The following is a 15,992-nucleotide window of genomic DNA, read 5'->3' as shown; positions in this document are numbered from 1 at the left end:
CACTCCACTAGATGTCAGTATAAGTCTGTATAATCCGCAAAACATAAATAAACAATGATTGAGTGCATCATAAGTAAAAATGATTGACATCTCATCAGACAGATATAGAGTTTGCGTGCATGAGCGTTTGTTTGCCAGCTGTTTGGTGAAAGCAACAAACCAGGATGTAACAACACTCTTATCTCTCCAGCTCTACTGGCTGGAAACAATTAAACAAGAACCCTCATACACAACACAATGAGCTAACAATCATGTGGATACACAGCAAGGCAAAACAATAACTTTACAGCATTTACTAGGAAAAATTTCAAAAATGTAGACTGGCACGAAATATTTGACGATACTTCAACACCAGCACTGTACCTTCTCTCAGTCAATGGCCTGTACTAAGCATTGGAAGGAAAGAAAGAAGAAAGAAAAAAAAACTTAATCTCTGCAGATATTGATCTCCAAACCTCCCATGCAGCTCAAAGCCATAATAAACAGCATCATGTCAGGAGGGAAGATGAGTTTTCCTAAAGAGGTATATCAGATGATGGCTGAAGCAGACGGAGTGGCTCAGAATCTCTAAAACAAATAAATGGTGGAATGACGGGGATTCAAGATTCATCCAAACTGTTACAGCCAAACTGTTACAGATGTGCTTTAACTAAATGAAAATAAGCCACTGTTTAATTCATAATAAAGTTTCAATGTAGCATTAAATAATTTGTTTAATGACTAGTATTAAGGAAAAAATATATAATTTAAAGTTAATTGGAGTGGTTCTTCACCACCAGCAAACTTGAGTTTTAAAATGTCACTATAATAAAAGTTATTCTTATTCTTATTAAGAACAGCAAGGTTACTGTTTTTTTTTTCTGGATTATCAAATAAAATAAATGCAGTCTTGATGGGCATAAGAGACTTCTTTAAATAAAAACATTACATGTCTTACTTATCCCAAACTTTTGAATGGTTGTTTATATATATATATATACATAACATATAACATAAATAACATATAGTTCATATATAACTAAATAAAACATTTTTTTATTTATGTGATATTTTCTATTCATGGACATAACCCAAAATACATAAATATTTAACTTCGCTGACTTAAAATAGTATCAACCCAAACAAGTCAATTACACAAGAGTATCTGAGCAACTTAATTCCTATTTCCTCTATGTTGTGCCCGTTTATGTTTCTGTGTTTCTGTGTTCCTCAAATAAACTGCAGGTCCGGGCAGGGTGCCGATGCCAAGATAACAGATGCACCGGCGATGATGAGGGTAACATGAGAGTGAGTGGATTTGCTCTTTTGGGACGTACTAAAAAGAGAATGTGGAGAATTCCTCAGAAAAGAAGATGTAAAAATGCCATAGAGCAGGACAGATTGGTTAAGCATCTGATAAGCAACTCAGTTAAGAGTTTGACTCACCCGCCAAAACAGTGTGTACAAGAATTTCCCCCTGCAACAACTGTGAAGCACATGTGCTAATCACAAGACAATAAAGTTCCTAACAGGTTAACTAAAGGTAAGAAGGATTTTTCCCCCACTTCAATGATACGCAGATAGTTCCACAGATCAGATGTAAATACCTGATGAAGAAAGAACAGGCACTGTCCTTCCACTAATTTTTCTACAGAGATACACTACTGTTAAAAGTGGGGAGAAGGGGGAGAAGAAAAAAATAACTTTTATTCAATAAATGATATCTAGAGTGTTGTAGCCAATTTTGATATTTATTCAATTATGTTTTTTGTTGGTGGTAAGTTGCATGGGGGTGACATTCTTCCACCTGCACACTAGGGGGCGTAGGCAATAAAAATATAGACCTGTTTAGATTCATAGTCTACAGAAAGGAACAGAAAGATAAAAGAAAAGCTGTAAACCTGGAAGGCCACTCAGCCAATCAAAAGTGAGGAGCTAATATAATTAACTAATGTAACATGACATTTTACAAAAAAAAAAAAAAAATAAAAATATATATATATATATATATATATATATATATATATATATAAAATTAATGATATGATATTTGAGTGATGTGCTAATCACTCTATTTTATCCAATCAATAAGAATAGGATTTTATTTTAATTAAAGAGAAAAGTGTTTACGAAACACTGCACTGCAGAGTGAGCCAATCTGAAAAAGTCAAGATCTAGTAAGTGACAAGCATGCTTTATCAGTGCTTGACTTGTGAATCAGAAGTCAGTAGTTTCAGTCAGTCATTTTTAGAGTGATAATAATCTCACATCGTGAATCACACCCTTTGACAGACTGATATATATATTTAAAAGACGGCTGTGATCTGAGAGATTATGATTTAACCAGTGACCAAAACTAAAGATACTGAAGTTAAAAACTAATGTTACATTCAGACAGAGAAAGACAGAGAGAGAGAGAGAGAGAGAGAGAGAGAGAGAGAGAGAGAGAGAGATTACTGACGGATTAGGCAAAAAAAAAAAATACTAGATGTCATAATTTGGTTTATAAAAATAAAAGCATACATTTAGCTTTCAAAAAATGCATCTTTTTCAGTTTTTTGTAGTATGATTATACTTGATTAAAACTGACAAAAAAATTATAAAGCTTTTAAGCTAACCATTTTCTCAAATGAGTTAATTTAAAGTGAGTGAATAAGAGTTACATTTAATACATATAAATAAAAATACAACGTATATAACCAAGAGGTAAAAATGAACACAAAATAAGTTGTTTATTTTATATTTATTTTATGTTAATATTATATTTATATTTTATTATTCTTCTGTGGTTTTTATTTGGCGGTTTGCACACGAATTTCATTGCCGCCATCTGATCAACCAAAGACATAAATATGTATTATGCTCTCGTGCCCTCTAGTGTCTGGTGAAGCACGTAACACACTCAGGCCAAAACAGCTGAACTTCATGATCGAGCTTCTGATCTGATCTGCGTGCAGTGTTTTTTGGGAGTGAGCAGCACTTTTTATAATAAATCTTTGTAGCTGTTCAATCCTCGCTGCAGGTACTGACCTTGACTATATCTTGATTATTTAACCAGAAATATTGAATGTCCCTTTGTAAACAAACATTTACGAGCTGATTCACAGAAATATTCAAAGATTCCATTTTCACGCCGTTTGACCCGAACAGCGTTTGTGCTGTCTGAAATGACAAGCAGCTTTATCGAAAAAGACTGTAGCTTCAGTCTGTCTGTCTCATCATCTGTGTCTGACAGAGCACGTGTTCACTGGGTTAGAGTCTTTCTGTCCTGTACTACGAGCCTTTTCAGTTGCCTAAGCTTTTCCTTGCTCTTTCTTTCCGGAAAGGTTTTGTTCTCAGTGGTTCTGAGACTTCTTTAGAGCTGAAAATGACCTTCTGGAGAACCCGGTTTTCATTAAAACGGTAGGCTAGATTTGAGCCTCAGACCTAGCATGGAAACGCTCAACATGTACTCACCTTCACGTCGTTACAAACACTATGACTTTTTTCTTTTCTTGGAGTTTGTTATTCAGTTTTGCCTCCAGTAAGCGGTTAATCGTTGTGACTGGATAATGGTTTGAACTCGAGTAGCCTACCGTCAACAAAGCATCGCATTCATTTGAGTCAGTTCTTTTCATTCATGAATCGAATGTAGCTCATCAGCACGGAAAGGAAAACCTCTTGAAATAATTTGCCAAAGCAGGTAACAAAAAAAAAACGTATTATGCAAATGCATGCAAATGCAGCCATGTTTGTCGTTGCTGGGATTTGTTTATTTTTGTTTACCGGTATATTCTTAATTTGCAAATCGTAATGCATCAGAGTAGCAGTTTATAAAGGTGTTTTTTAATTTTTTTATATATATATTTTAAATAAAATAAAGTCCATATTCACTTTCATTATAAAATACTGTCCAGGATATTTTGTTAAGTTCATCAATTGTGTTTATGGTTCATTTACATTTCGGTACATGTGAGTAAATTACTTTAATGATTAAATATTTTGAATTCTCTATTAAAAAGTGTATGCGTGAGCCTGATAACCTACACCACATCCATAGTGTGTGTGTGTGTGTGTGTGTGTGTATATATATGTGTGTGTGTGTGTGTGTGTGTACACTGTATGAATGGATCATTTTAATTGTGTTGCGGATCAGTTTTTAGGGGCTTATTCCTGTCACCTTTAAACTGTGCTCAGGTAAAGGACATGTGTACATCTCTGCTCAGCATATAACATGCAAGAGCTTGCATTGGAAAACATCCAGTATATTCTGTTTTATGTGTTTTTCGGGGTTTGGCCCAACCAACTATTTTATTCCTTGATAATTCACAAGTAGGAAGCTGACTGTTGTTGACTGGAAATTTGATTTGCTGTAACAGGAAGATTTTAGTGAACAGCATTTCAAAAGTTTCAACAGGGTTACACCGCCAAGCAGTTTCAATAGTCCAATACAAGCATTTTATTATTATTATTATTATTATTATTATTATTATTGATTTCATACATACATTAATACTATGAAAACACATTTTTCTGTACACACTGCAAAATATCCACCTCAACATTTCCGGATCATTTTAGAAATAATGACATGAAAAATTGTTGACTTGGATAATTTTCTAAATATTTTGATTGCCATGTATGTAAATGATAGAATTGTAATTTATATATTTTGTAAAAATCTATTTTGAATTTTAATTGTAAATGGTGCTCGACCGTGATATTTCTAAAATCATTTCTGCCTTTGTTTTTTTTTTTCACTTTTTTTTTTTTTTTTGCTGTGAATCCCATTGAAATGACAGAGGGGGGCGGGGGGTGATGAGGATGAAGAAGATTAAATGCCATTTTGACCATCTGAACCATGATGGGTCCTGTGGGAGAATGATTGTGCACCCAGTCAGCTTTTTTTGCTAGAGCATCTCTGGGCTAACTAATGCTATTGCAAATAATAAAACATGGCTAATAAAATATCACTCTTATAGTGTAAATAATAGCACATAATTTTATCTGATGTAATTTTTCTTATCTGTAGAATGAGATACCTTTAATTGTACACAAAATGTAAAAAAAAAATGCATTTTACTTGAAATGAAAAGTATATTCTGTTGGTAAAATATCTGTGAAACCCATTTTTGGCAGCATGTTAATTATAAAATGTGTTTTGATTTCTTAGTTGGATTTCTAGCATAGAGAGGTTATGTGAACCGTTGCTAGGAAACAGTCACGCATCTAAGCAACAGACAGTAAACAAACCCTTGCACGTTGTCAATGTCATAGAGCTTCAGAATGACTCGTGTTTACGGTGAGAACAGAAGTGACAGAAGTTAATGCACCAGCACGAGATGTCTGCTCGCTCTGTGTTTGATGGCGCCGTGTTCATGCCATCCCAGATGAAGCTTCTAGAAGATTTCAAGCGAGACACGCACCCTGATAAAGTGAATCTCGCAGGGAGGGGTGAGTGATTTTACTGCCTGTGGCCCAAACTGGACACAGACCCACCTTTGAAATCCAAATTTAATTATAGATCATTGTGTTATTAGACTCTTAAGGTCATTTACATGCTAAATGTCAATGAAAATGTCAGAAAAATGGACCAAATAAATTGATGATGCGCACTCCACAAGTTGCTACTTTGTTGCTAGTTTTTTTCCCATCAAAAAAAAAGTAAATAAAATTCTCCAGGAATACTTCTCCCTAAAAAAGTCCATTTACACTTAGAGTCTGGAATAATTAAGATTTTTTGTTTGTTTAAGTAGATATGCTCACAAAAGCTAAATTTGTAAAATATAAATAAAAAATAACTAGTTAATTTTATTTTATTATATTTTGAAATGTAATTACTATTGTGATGTGAGAACTGAATTTTCCGCATCATTACGCCAGTCTTTATCATTATGATCATTCAGAAATCATTATAATGTGGTAATTTAGTATAAAAAAATAAAATAAAAAAAAGATTAAGAAGCAGTTAAGAAGTACAACAGTTTTCAACATTGATAAGTTTTTTTTTTTTTTAAGCAACAAATCGTCATATTAAAATGATTTCTGAAGGATCTTGTGACTAAAAAGTGACATAATGATGATGCAAATTCAGCTTTGAAATCACAGGACAAATTATATTCAAATAGAAAATCATTATTATAAATTTTTTATATGAATTCGCAATATTACTGTATTTTTCATCAAATAAATTCAGCTTTGGTGAGCAGAAAAGACTTCTTTCAACAATATAAAAAAAAACGTAATCTTTCCAAACCTTTGACTGTATACATCTGTTGTGCACACACAACTCTGCCAGTTTACAAATAAATGTACATTTCTGTCTTTTTATAGAGTATGTTGGAGAGCATGGACACACCACATGGCTTCCTCTTGTACGAAAAATCAAGCAGCAAATTGCCACAGACCCGACTCTAACCCCAGAGTACCCACCCAACCTTGGGATCCCAGAATTCACCAGAAGGGCAACTGAACTTGCATTGGGCAAAGATAGCCCTGCCATTGTGGAAAGCAGGGTAACATCTTTTTAATTATTTATCTTTCTATAAAATATATTCCCACAATAGTTGAAAGCACACGTTAATCGCCAGTCTCGACTGTGATCAACAGCGACTCGCAAGCTGAATACACTGATAGCATGCAGGAGGCTTGGTACATACCCACTGTGTAGTTTGTTTGTAAATGGTATAAAGGCAGTGCAATGCAAGCTGTGCAAGCTGTAAACCGCATATAGCTTTTGATTATTGAACAACAGAGATGATGTGACGCAAATGGATTAGTCACCCATGTCAAACAATAGAAATATTTGTGCTGAATAGAAACTAACCTCCAGTGATCACTTTACTATTAATAGACTGGTTAGTTAATATTCAGGTTAAGACAATTCTAGAACTGAAACAATGCCAAGTTTTCAACCTTATGCAACCTTAACCAATATCCTTCAACCTTGAACTTTTTAAACAGATGGAACAAGCAAATCCACATGATTTAAACGAGGAATGCAGAGCAATGATTTCCTGCCAGGGCTCATGCGTACCCCAGGGGGTACTAAAGGTTGTTAAACCTATGAAACATAAATTGTGACCTTTTGGATTCTTTTATAAGTAAATTTGACATTTGGTCTTTCTCAGAAAAAGTTTCTCCAGAAAAAGTCCCCCAGAAAAGTTTGTAGACTCAAACTTAAGTTTGAGTCAACTTAATTTTAAATGCAACTTCCAAAAAATTGTATCTTTGATTATTAATCTGTATAATTTACATGTACGCATTTCACACGCAGTGTTTTTTTGTATCTTTTTCCATATTTTTCCAACATTTCACAATTGTTGTCTCACATGACACGGTTTTCTAAAAATTGCTGTGCTCAAGTTAAAAGTAGTTCAAGTCATGAAAACCCTTGAATAGTTTTAGCATATTAATTGACATGCCTGGTTTAGTGTATTAACTCGTTTCAGATTAGAAGACCAAATACACTAAATGCATGCTGCTGCTGCTGCAGAGCTAGTATGGACTTGCTACTGCCAACAGACACTCAGACATATTGCTGTGAACACAAATTCTGTAGCAGTTCTAGACAGGTGGAGCTGGGGGAGGTGGAGGTTTTCAGAAAAACTGCACTGCAGGAACAGCTTACAACTAACGCTGTACCAAACTATTTAAATACTAAGCAAGCAGTCTCATTGGCCGGTCAGCTTGTGCCATCTAGTAAACAATGTTGCCGTTTTTGGACATCATTGACATGCCTGTGCACACTATTAATTAAGTGAATCAGGAATAATAATACTAAAAATTTCCAAATCAATGATTTTTGTATATTGTATAGGATCAACACAATTCTAGCTTTGTGTTAAAGGCTATTTGAGCCTTGCTGAGGGGTTGGATAAGACAAAAAAGCAGTTGGCAAATACATGTGTTGTGGATTAGATTTAGTTTCCAAATCACCCACTCAGATGGAATGTTTTTGGCAATGTGGTAGGTATTCGGTGTCCAAACAGTTGGATGTACTGGAGCAGTGCGTCTGGGTGCGGAGTTACTGAGATCCTGCTACTGTTCAAGCTCTTCCTGGAGTGGACCCATCTTGCTCTCCTCACCCTGTGATGGTGGGTACAAAATGTGCACATGCCATGCAGGGTTCGTTCTATTATGTAGAACAGGGATCCTCAAATCTGGCCCAAGAGATCCACTTTCCTGCAGAGTTTAGTTCTAACCCTAAATAAACACACCAGAGCATGCTAATCAATGTCTTCAGGATCATAAGAAATTCACAGGAAGGTGAGTTTGATCAGGGTTGGAGCTAAACTCCAGGGTAAGATTTGAGGAACCCTGATGTAGAACATTCAAGGGCCAGTGGCACTAACTTCGACGTAAAGGGTGAATTAAGTTACACCTTACTCACTACTACATATTTTTGTGTTGCATCTGCAAAACTTGACCATTAAAAGGATAAACTTAAATCTACGAATTAACTACATACCAGGAGTAATGTCTGCAATAATTTTTTTTTAAAGCAGATTGACTGATTGCATAAATAAGGTTGTTTTGCCAGGAAGACTGCCTTACACATACAGTATATGATAATGTTTAGGCTTGCATTCTAAGAGAGAGAATGTTAAGTGTATAAATTACTTTGTTTGTGGTTCTTCAAGACAAACCCGACCTAAACAATGTGCCTTTGTGTGCATTGGTCTGTGCTGGGCATGTCAAATAAAATTGCTGATGTAACCCTACCCAGTAGTTAACAAACATAAAGATGAACCCTACAAATATTTGAATTTTGAATATGCAGTCATAGCACATGTATTTATTTCTTAATGTATCATTTCTTGTAGACTCACTGGCAGGCATCTTTAAGGCAGCAGGAATTGAAGATGTGCAATATTACCGGTTCTGGGATGCAGAATCCAATGGAGTGTGTGTGGAAAACATGGTGCGTGACTTGGAGAATGCTCCGGAACAATGTCTGGTGGTCCTGTTTGCTTCAGGCCACCGTCCCACCGGTGCTGAACTTTCTCACGAGGACTGGAAACGTGTGGCTGAGGTCATGGTGGTACGGTTTCACAATGAAACACAAAATAAATCTTTCCCGATTGGGCAGAGTCAGAAAGTTCAATAAGATTCATTATCAGGTGTGTAAGGCTAGTTAGACCCTTCAGGGTAAGATCAAATTTACTTTAGCTTCACTAAACGTCTCACCATGGGGATGAGAGACATTCTGAAGTTTTTAAACACTTTCTTTCACATTTTCCTATCCATGATTCATAATCTCTATGCACTTTTGTTAAAACAAGTAAACAAATAGTTATGGTTAATAAATGCTATCAGATGTATACAACAGTGCTAAAGGCACACCTTAAGGCAGATGAGCTTTTCACTGCTTGCATATAGTGCATGACTGAAGAAAAACAAATATTTTATTATATGATATGATGAATGTAAAATTTTTAAATATAATGGCTTCATTATAAATATTGTGATTATAATTAATGTGATTAATGGAAAACTCAGCCATCTATTTATTTTCATGTTAATCATTGTGCCTTTAGGGATGCTTTATATTTACTATATATATATTTATACACACACACACAGCATATATGGATGTTTCGGAAAGTGTTTGCAAGTTTTTGTGCCATCTAATGGTTTAAAGGAGAATAAAATCAAAATTGCCTATTACCCTGGTGTGCTTTTAGTCCCGTTGATCCCTAATACTAGACTGACCATTAATGGATTTGATCTCATCATGATTAGTTTATATATAGCATAGTTCAAGCTTTTATCACTAATAGCCATAGAGTGGATGACATATAATGGTTCCTTGAATGAAGCCCCTTTTAAGTAAAAGTCAGTCTTTCAATCCCATTCTGTCTCTTTCTCTCGACTAGAAGCGCCAGTTATTTCCATTCTTCTTGATGTCTGCCCAAGGCTTGTGCAGTGGTTCTCTTGAACAAGACGCCTGGCCTGTTCGTCACTGCGTGTCTCTGGGGCTTGAACTTCTCTGTGCTCAGTCTTTTTCTTACAGCTTTGGCCTTTATGGTGTGTTTACCATTTGTAACTGGGATATAGCTTTGAAATTACTCCAAAAACATGTCTAAATATAATTTACTCATGAGTAAATCATTTTTGGCTGCTAGAATTATATTGGATATTCACGTTGACAGGCGAGAGAGTGGGGCATCTTCTCTGCGTGTTAAAGCAGAACCTGCTGGCTGTACAATCTCAAGCTGAGAAAATCGTTCAGACGCTTTGGTCCTGCCCCCCGATGGAAGGGGCCAGGGTGGTTGCCACCGTATTAAGTAATCCTGCTCATCTAGTTGACTGGTAAGACTTATTCCCTACATTCATGCTTTTTTGAAATGATTAAAATGTTCATGTGACATTTGTATGTTCTTTGCATTTCACCTCTGCTCTAGCTTGTTGCTAGTTCAACATTGTACACTACAGTGGGTAAAGAAATATTCACATTTTTTGCTTTGCATTCTGAAATGAAGACGGACAGTTTGTTTTATCCAGCTGCATTTACTCAGTTCAAGTAAAAGATATCACCAACATTTAAAAAAAAAAAAAAAAAAATAAGAAGAAATAAATAATAATAAAATTAAATGAATACAAGCCCGATTTCAAAAAAGTTGGGACACTGTACAAATTGTGAATAAAAACAGAATGCAATGATGTGGAAGATTCAAATTTCGATATTTTATTCAGAATACAACATGGATGACATATCAAATGTTTTAACTGGGAAAATGTATCATTTTAAGGAAAAAATAAGTTGATTTTAAATTTCATGTCATCAGCACATCTCAAAAAAGTTGGGACAATGCCATGTTTACCACTGTGTGGCATCCCCTCTTCTTTTTATAACAGTCTGCAAACATCTGGGGACTGAGGAGACAAGCTGCTCAAGTTTAGGAATGGGAATGTTGTCCCATTCTTGTCTAATACAGGCTTCTAATTGCTCAACTGTCTTAGGTCTTCTTTGTCACATCTTCCTCTTTATGATGCACCAAATGTTTTCTATGGGTGAAAGATCTGGACGGCAGGCTGGCCATTTCAGTACCCGGATCCTTCTTCTACGCAGCCATGATGTTGTAATTGATGCAGTATGTGGTCTGGCATTGTCATGTTGGAAAATGCAAGGCCTTCCCTGAAAGAGATGACGTCTGGATGGGAGCATATGTTGTTCTAGAACTTGGATATACCTTTCAGCATTGATGGTGCCTTTCCAGATGTGTAATCTGCCCATGCCACACGCACTCATGCAACCCCAAACCATCAGAGATGCAGACTTCTGAACAGAGCGCTGATAACAACTTGGGCTGTCCTTGTCATTTGGCATGTCATTTCAAAAATGTCTCACTTTCAACATGTGATATGTTATCTATATTCTATTTTGAATAAAATATAATTTCATGAGATTTGTAATTTATTCCATTACTTTTTTACTAACAATTTGTATAGTGTCCCAACATTATTTTTTGAAACCGGGTTTGTAAATAAAACAATCAATGAGTTGGAAAAAGGATATCAACCCCTCGTTTCAGTTTTTTGTTGAACCACCTTTTGCTTTATTTACAGCTTTCAAGTCTGTTAGGATAAGTCTCTGTCTCTACTAACTTTGCACATCTAGACTTTGCTATATTTCCCTGTACATTTCTTTGCAGAACTGCTCCTGCTTGCTACCCTCCCAAACAAGCCACATTTGTGGAGAATTTCTGATATTGTGGTCACGTACACACAGTGACCACTCTTTGTTCAGAGTTGCTGTAGGCCTCTTGGTCACCTCTCTGACCAGTTCTCTCCTGACAATTTCATCCAGTTTGGAGCGACATCTTGATCCAGGAAGGGTCTGTGTTGAACCATATACTTTCCACTTCTTTAATAATAAACTTCACTGTGCTGCTACGCATTAATAAAGACTTTTTTTGTTTGTTTTTGTTTTTTGTCAATCTCCTGACTTTTGCCTGTCCACAAATTTATCTCGGGGATCTTTTGACAGTGCCTTGTCACCCATAGTTGCTTCAGTTGCTCTACCAAGGACTGAAATGCTCCAGGAAACTCTTTAATGTGGAGATAATCAAAATGAGCAAAGCTGATCACAGCTGAAAGTTAAATGGCTTTATGTGCCATTGAAAATGTGATTAGCTACACCTGATTGAGTTTACAGGTCAATGGCAAAGTTTACATGCAACCAAATAATCCATTTGTAATTGGATTGACGGCTCAATTGGACTGAAAAGCCTTCATGTAAACACCTCAATTGATCTGACTGAGCTCGATCGGTATGAAATTTTGATCGGCTTGAAGGGGGTGGTTTATTCCTCTTCTAATACAGTTAAGAGTGCATGTCATGAATTAATTCAGTCCGACTGAACCAAAAATTGTGCATGTAAATGTAGAGAGTGTTAGAAAGGGGGTGATTATTTTTCCAACTCAGTGATTCTTTTTTTAATTATTATTATGTTGGTGTTATTATATCTTTCACTTGGCAGTTATAAGTTGTGCTGAGTAAATACAGCTGGATAAAAAAAAACTCTGCATTTCAGGCTGTAAAGCAACAAAATGTAATTATTTTAAAGGGGGGTGATTCTTTTCTATACCCACTGTATGTATATTGTTGGCTCTAAAATTGCTTATATTCCTCTATTTATTTGCAGCATTCTGTATTGTCATAAACATTTTAACTGATAATTGTATTTATTCATTTAAAGAAACTCATTACCTAACATTATACAGTACAGTAGTGACCTCACAAAGTGTTTGGATGCTTAAGTCACACATAATGTGCATGAATAACAGTGCATACAATGTATGAAACCAAGTGGTATGTGCAAAAAAAGAAATCTGTATGGTAGAAACAAACTTCCATATGAATGCCATTAAATTATAGTACATGCAATGTATAAAACCATGTGGAAACAAATGACACTATTATGAGATTTTCCTTAGATGTAACTGGAATTTTCTAACTATTTTGCAGTCATTTTTATCAAGCTGCTGTGAAGGTGATTTTCAGATGTATAGGCTTCTTTTATTTTCTCTTCCATTTGGTTTGAAATTTTGTCACATAATGCAAAGACATTCATACATTGTAAGTGTGGCTTAAGTATACAAACATGTTTCACATGTATTTGGCCATGAATAAACAAAGCCTTTAAAATCCTCCACTTTAGTATTAGAACATCTGATTGTCACGATCTCTTTACATCAAATATGCCAGAACAGATAAGTTTGTTCTTGATCATGAGCTTTTCGTTTGCCTTAGGAAATCAGTTACTTCTAAAACAACCATTGCAAATTGAGAACATCCCGATCTGAACATTACACTTGTGATTATGATTCTGAGATGAACAAATGGCCAAGGCTTTCTTTTCTTTATGCATAAACTGTGCTGAAATTAAAAACTGCTCTTTTTATTATTCAGCAAATGACTCTGAAGGTTTTTTTTTTTTCTTTTTCAGGCAGGAGAGTGTGAAGGCCATCGCTGAACGTTGCATGCTAATCCGAGAGCGTTTGCGTGAGAGACTGAGGCTTCTGGGTGGTCCGTGGCAATGGGATCACATAATAAAACCTGGAGGGCTTTATTGCTGTTTTGGACTCAATAGTGAGTGATACATTTTATATAATACATGGATATGGTTATTATAATGCAACTTTCTTCAATATTTTTGAGCTAGCAGTTCAGCAAAACTGTGCTAACATTACAAAGGGGAGCTAAATACAACAGCATACATTTAAATGCACAATTGAAAGATGTAAATAATCAGTTTCATGTTCTCTATCAGCTCAACAGGTTGAGTTCCTGGTTCAGAAGAAACATATCTACTTGTTACCCAATGGGTGTCTGAATGTTAGTGCCATTAACAGCCGCAACCTGGACTATGTTGCTGAATCCATACATCAAGCCTTAAGCTCTAAACTCTGATCTCACTTCACACTAAAACTTCTACAAAACTTCAAATTTATTCAAGCAAACTTTTAACTTTCTTTGGCGTAACATTTACCAAAGGCTTTAATGTAGACAGAACTGCAGTCAACATTGCTGGATTCCTGTTTGTTTGTTGTGATATATCTATATGACCGTTTTTGATAGGGCCGAAAGAAGTAACCTATAAGAAATAAAAGTACATCTGTATATCACCTGCAGTGTGATGAACACTTATCAAGCAACATTCTCACATTTTTCTCCCATACAACACTCAGAAGATTATTCTTTACCATATTGACACATCAGTATCCAAAACATGTATTGGCATGGTGTGAAATGAAAGGTACCTTTTTTTTTTTGTCTTTTTTTTATCAGCTATTGTTTATTTATAGATTTTTCCGAGTTTTTGATGCTGAGATGAAAAGCACATATATATATATATATGAATATTTATATATATTAAAATACTTGTAATATGACTACAGTTATATTATTATTATTATAATTGTGTTGTTGTTTTTTTATAAATTGTCTCTGGTGTCATCACGACGCGAAAAGGCTCAACAGCGAAGCTGGTGTTTACTCGCGCGCTGTGTTCGGTGCGCACGCGGAGAGAGAGACACGTCTCACAGACAGCAACCCTGAACCGTTCTCTCCTTTGCACAGCTCTCCTCGAAGTTCCTCCTGCACCTGAACAAACAAATACAGATCGCATTTTAAATGAACAGAAAAGGATGTGAAAGAGCCATTTTCAGCACTGCGGTGTTCTGGTGTTCAGGGTCACACAGAGAGAGGCGTCTCAAAACGCTTCAACACCGAGTTTGCTTCTTATTGCTCTTGTACCGAAAAAATACATACAAAATATGTCAAAATACAAAAAAACTGTCGGTTATGCCTTAAGTGAAAGTAAACAGTTGAGAAAAAAATCGGATGTGTATTATATTGGATGTGCTCATTGTCTCTTAAAGTGACCGCGGCTAATATAGCTACTGCTCTAATGTTAATCCAAGAAAATGAAAGAAAGAAAATCACTGAGTGGTCTTGACTGAATTACTTTGTAGTTTTAACAAGAATGAATGCGTAGTCAAACCAACAATTATTCAGACACCAGATAGCATTTCTGATTTATATATTCTTTTTTTACTAGTGGGTGCAGGACACCATCATTAATTTATGTAAGTGAGTATAGCAAAATAAAGCGAACTGTGACATATTATACCCAAAACATTATTCATACAGTGGACTATTAGTGTACTTGATATATAAATAATAATAATAATAATATTGGGACCAAAAATTTTTTAGACACTTTGACCTAACCATGTCTTGCTTACGTGTTTTTTTTACAATTACTAATGCAACCTTTTCACACCACAGACTGAACAAAATTAATCTTTGCTTGGTAATTAGTCAACAACGTATTGATAGTTGTGTAAATATTGTCATACTAACAGTTGTCTGAAGTTGTGGTTGATTGTTATCCATTACATATCAAAGTTATCTGACATTATCAAGAGGAATTTGTTCTGACAGTTTAACTCTTGAGTTCTTGTCATCTTTTATTACCATTTTCTAAATTATAGCAAATAAACTGTAATAATGTGAAAAATGTTGAAGGTGTCTGAATACATTTTGGTTTGACTGTATATTTAATTTTTTTACACTGAAGACTATGCAGTGCTATTTTACATTTAATTATTTGGGTACTTGAAAAAACTTAAACACTGTGTAAATACTAACACAAACAAATAAACAACGAACATACAAATTATTTCAGACAGTGCCCACTGATACAACCTGCACTGGGGCCCCACTAACACCAGCTACGAACCTGTATATGGTTATCTATGAGGGTAAAATAAGGCCTAAAAAATTTGCATACGCAGGGTAAGCATGGTGGAAGTGTACATAAGACTGTAAGCATAAATTAACTTTGCATGCTCAAGAGAAGCTTTGTAAAGGTGTACATTTCAAGCATAAGAAAAACTTATTTGCAGTATTTTACTGTTACTCGTAAGTGTAAATCGTGTATTGTAAAACTGCAGCGTCATGCTAATGCAAAATAAATATGACCTGCTTTCTTCTGACTTCCATTTTTCATGCTTACATTTCT

At 35.3% G+C, this 15,992-nt stretch overlaps 1 protein-coding gene across 2 annotated transcripts; it reads left to right on the top strand.

The window, feature by feature from the left end:
* The first annotated feature begins 5,189 nt into the window (after nucleotides 1-5,189).
* Nucleotides 5,190-14,091, top strand: got1l1 (glutamic-oxaloacetic transaminase 1 like 1). 2 transcript variants are annotated; one of them, XM_059523523.1, is made up of 8 exons: nucleotides 5,190-5,412; nucleotides 6,292-6,473; nucleotides 7,931-8,054; nucleotides 8,784-8,992; nucleotides 9,837-9,987; nucleotides 10,113-10,272; nucleotides 13,413-13,555; nucleotides 13,737-14,091. In XM_059523523.1, the coding sequence occupies exons 1-8, from the start codon at nucleotides 5,286-5,288 to the stop codon at nucleotides 13,874-13,876; spliced, it is 1,236 nt and encodes a 411-aa protein (XP_059379506.1). In that variant the 5' UTR covers nucleotides 5,190-5,285; the 3' UTR covers nucleotides 13,877-14,091. The 2 variants fall into 2 exon arrangements, with proteins under 2 accessions (XP_059379506.1, XP_059379505.1); XM_059523522.1 differs by having other exon boundaries at nucleotides 5,193-5,412; nucleotides 8,784-9,001.
* The last annotated feature ends 1,901 nt before the right edge of the window (nucleotides 14,092-15,992 follow it).

Source organism: Carassius carassius, chromosome 34 (assembly GCF_963082965.1).
Source record: "Carassius carassius chromosome 34, fCarCar2.1, whole genome shotgun sequence".
NCBI classification, from domain to species: domain Eukaryota; kingdom Metazoa; phylum Chordata; class Actinopteri; order Cypriniformes; family Cyprinidae; genus Carassius; species Carassius carassius.
This window is presented reverse-complemented; position numbering and strand designations above follow the sequence as displayed.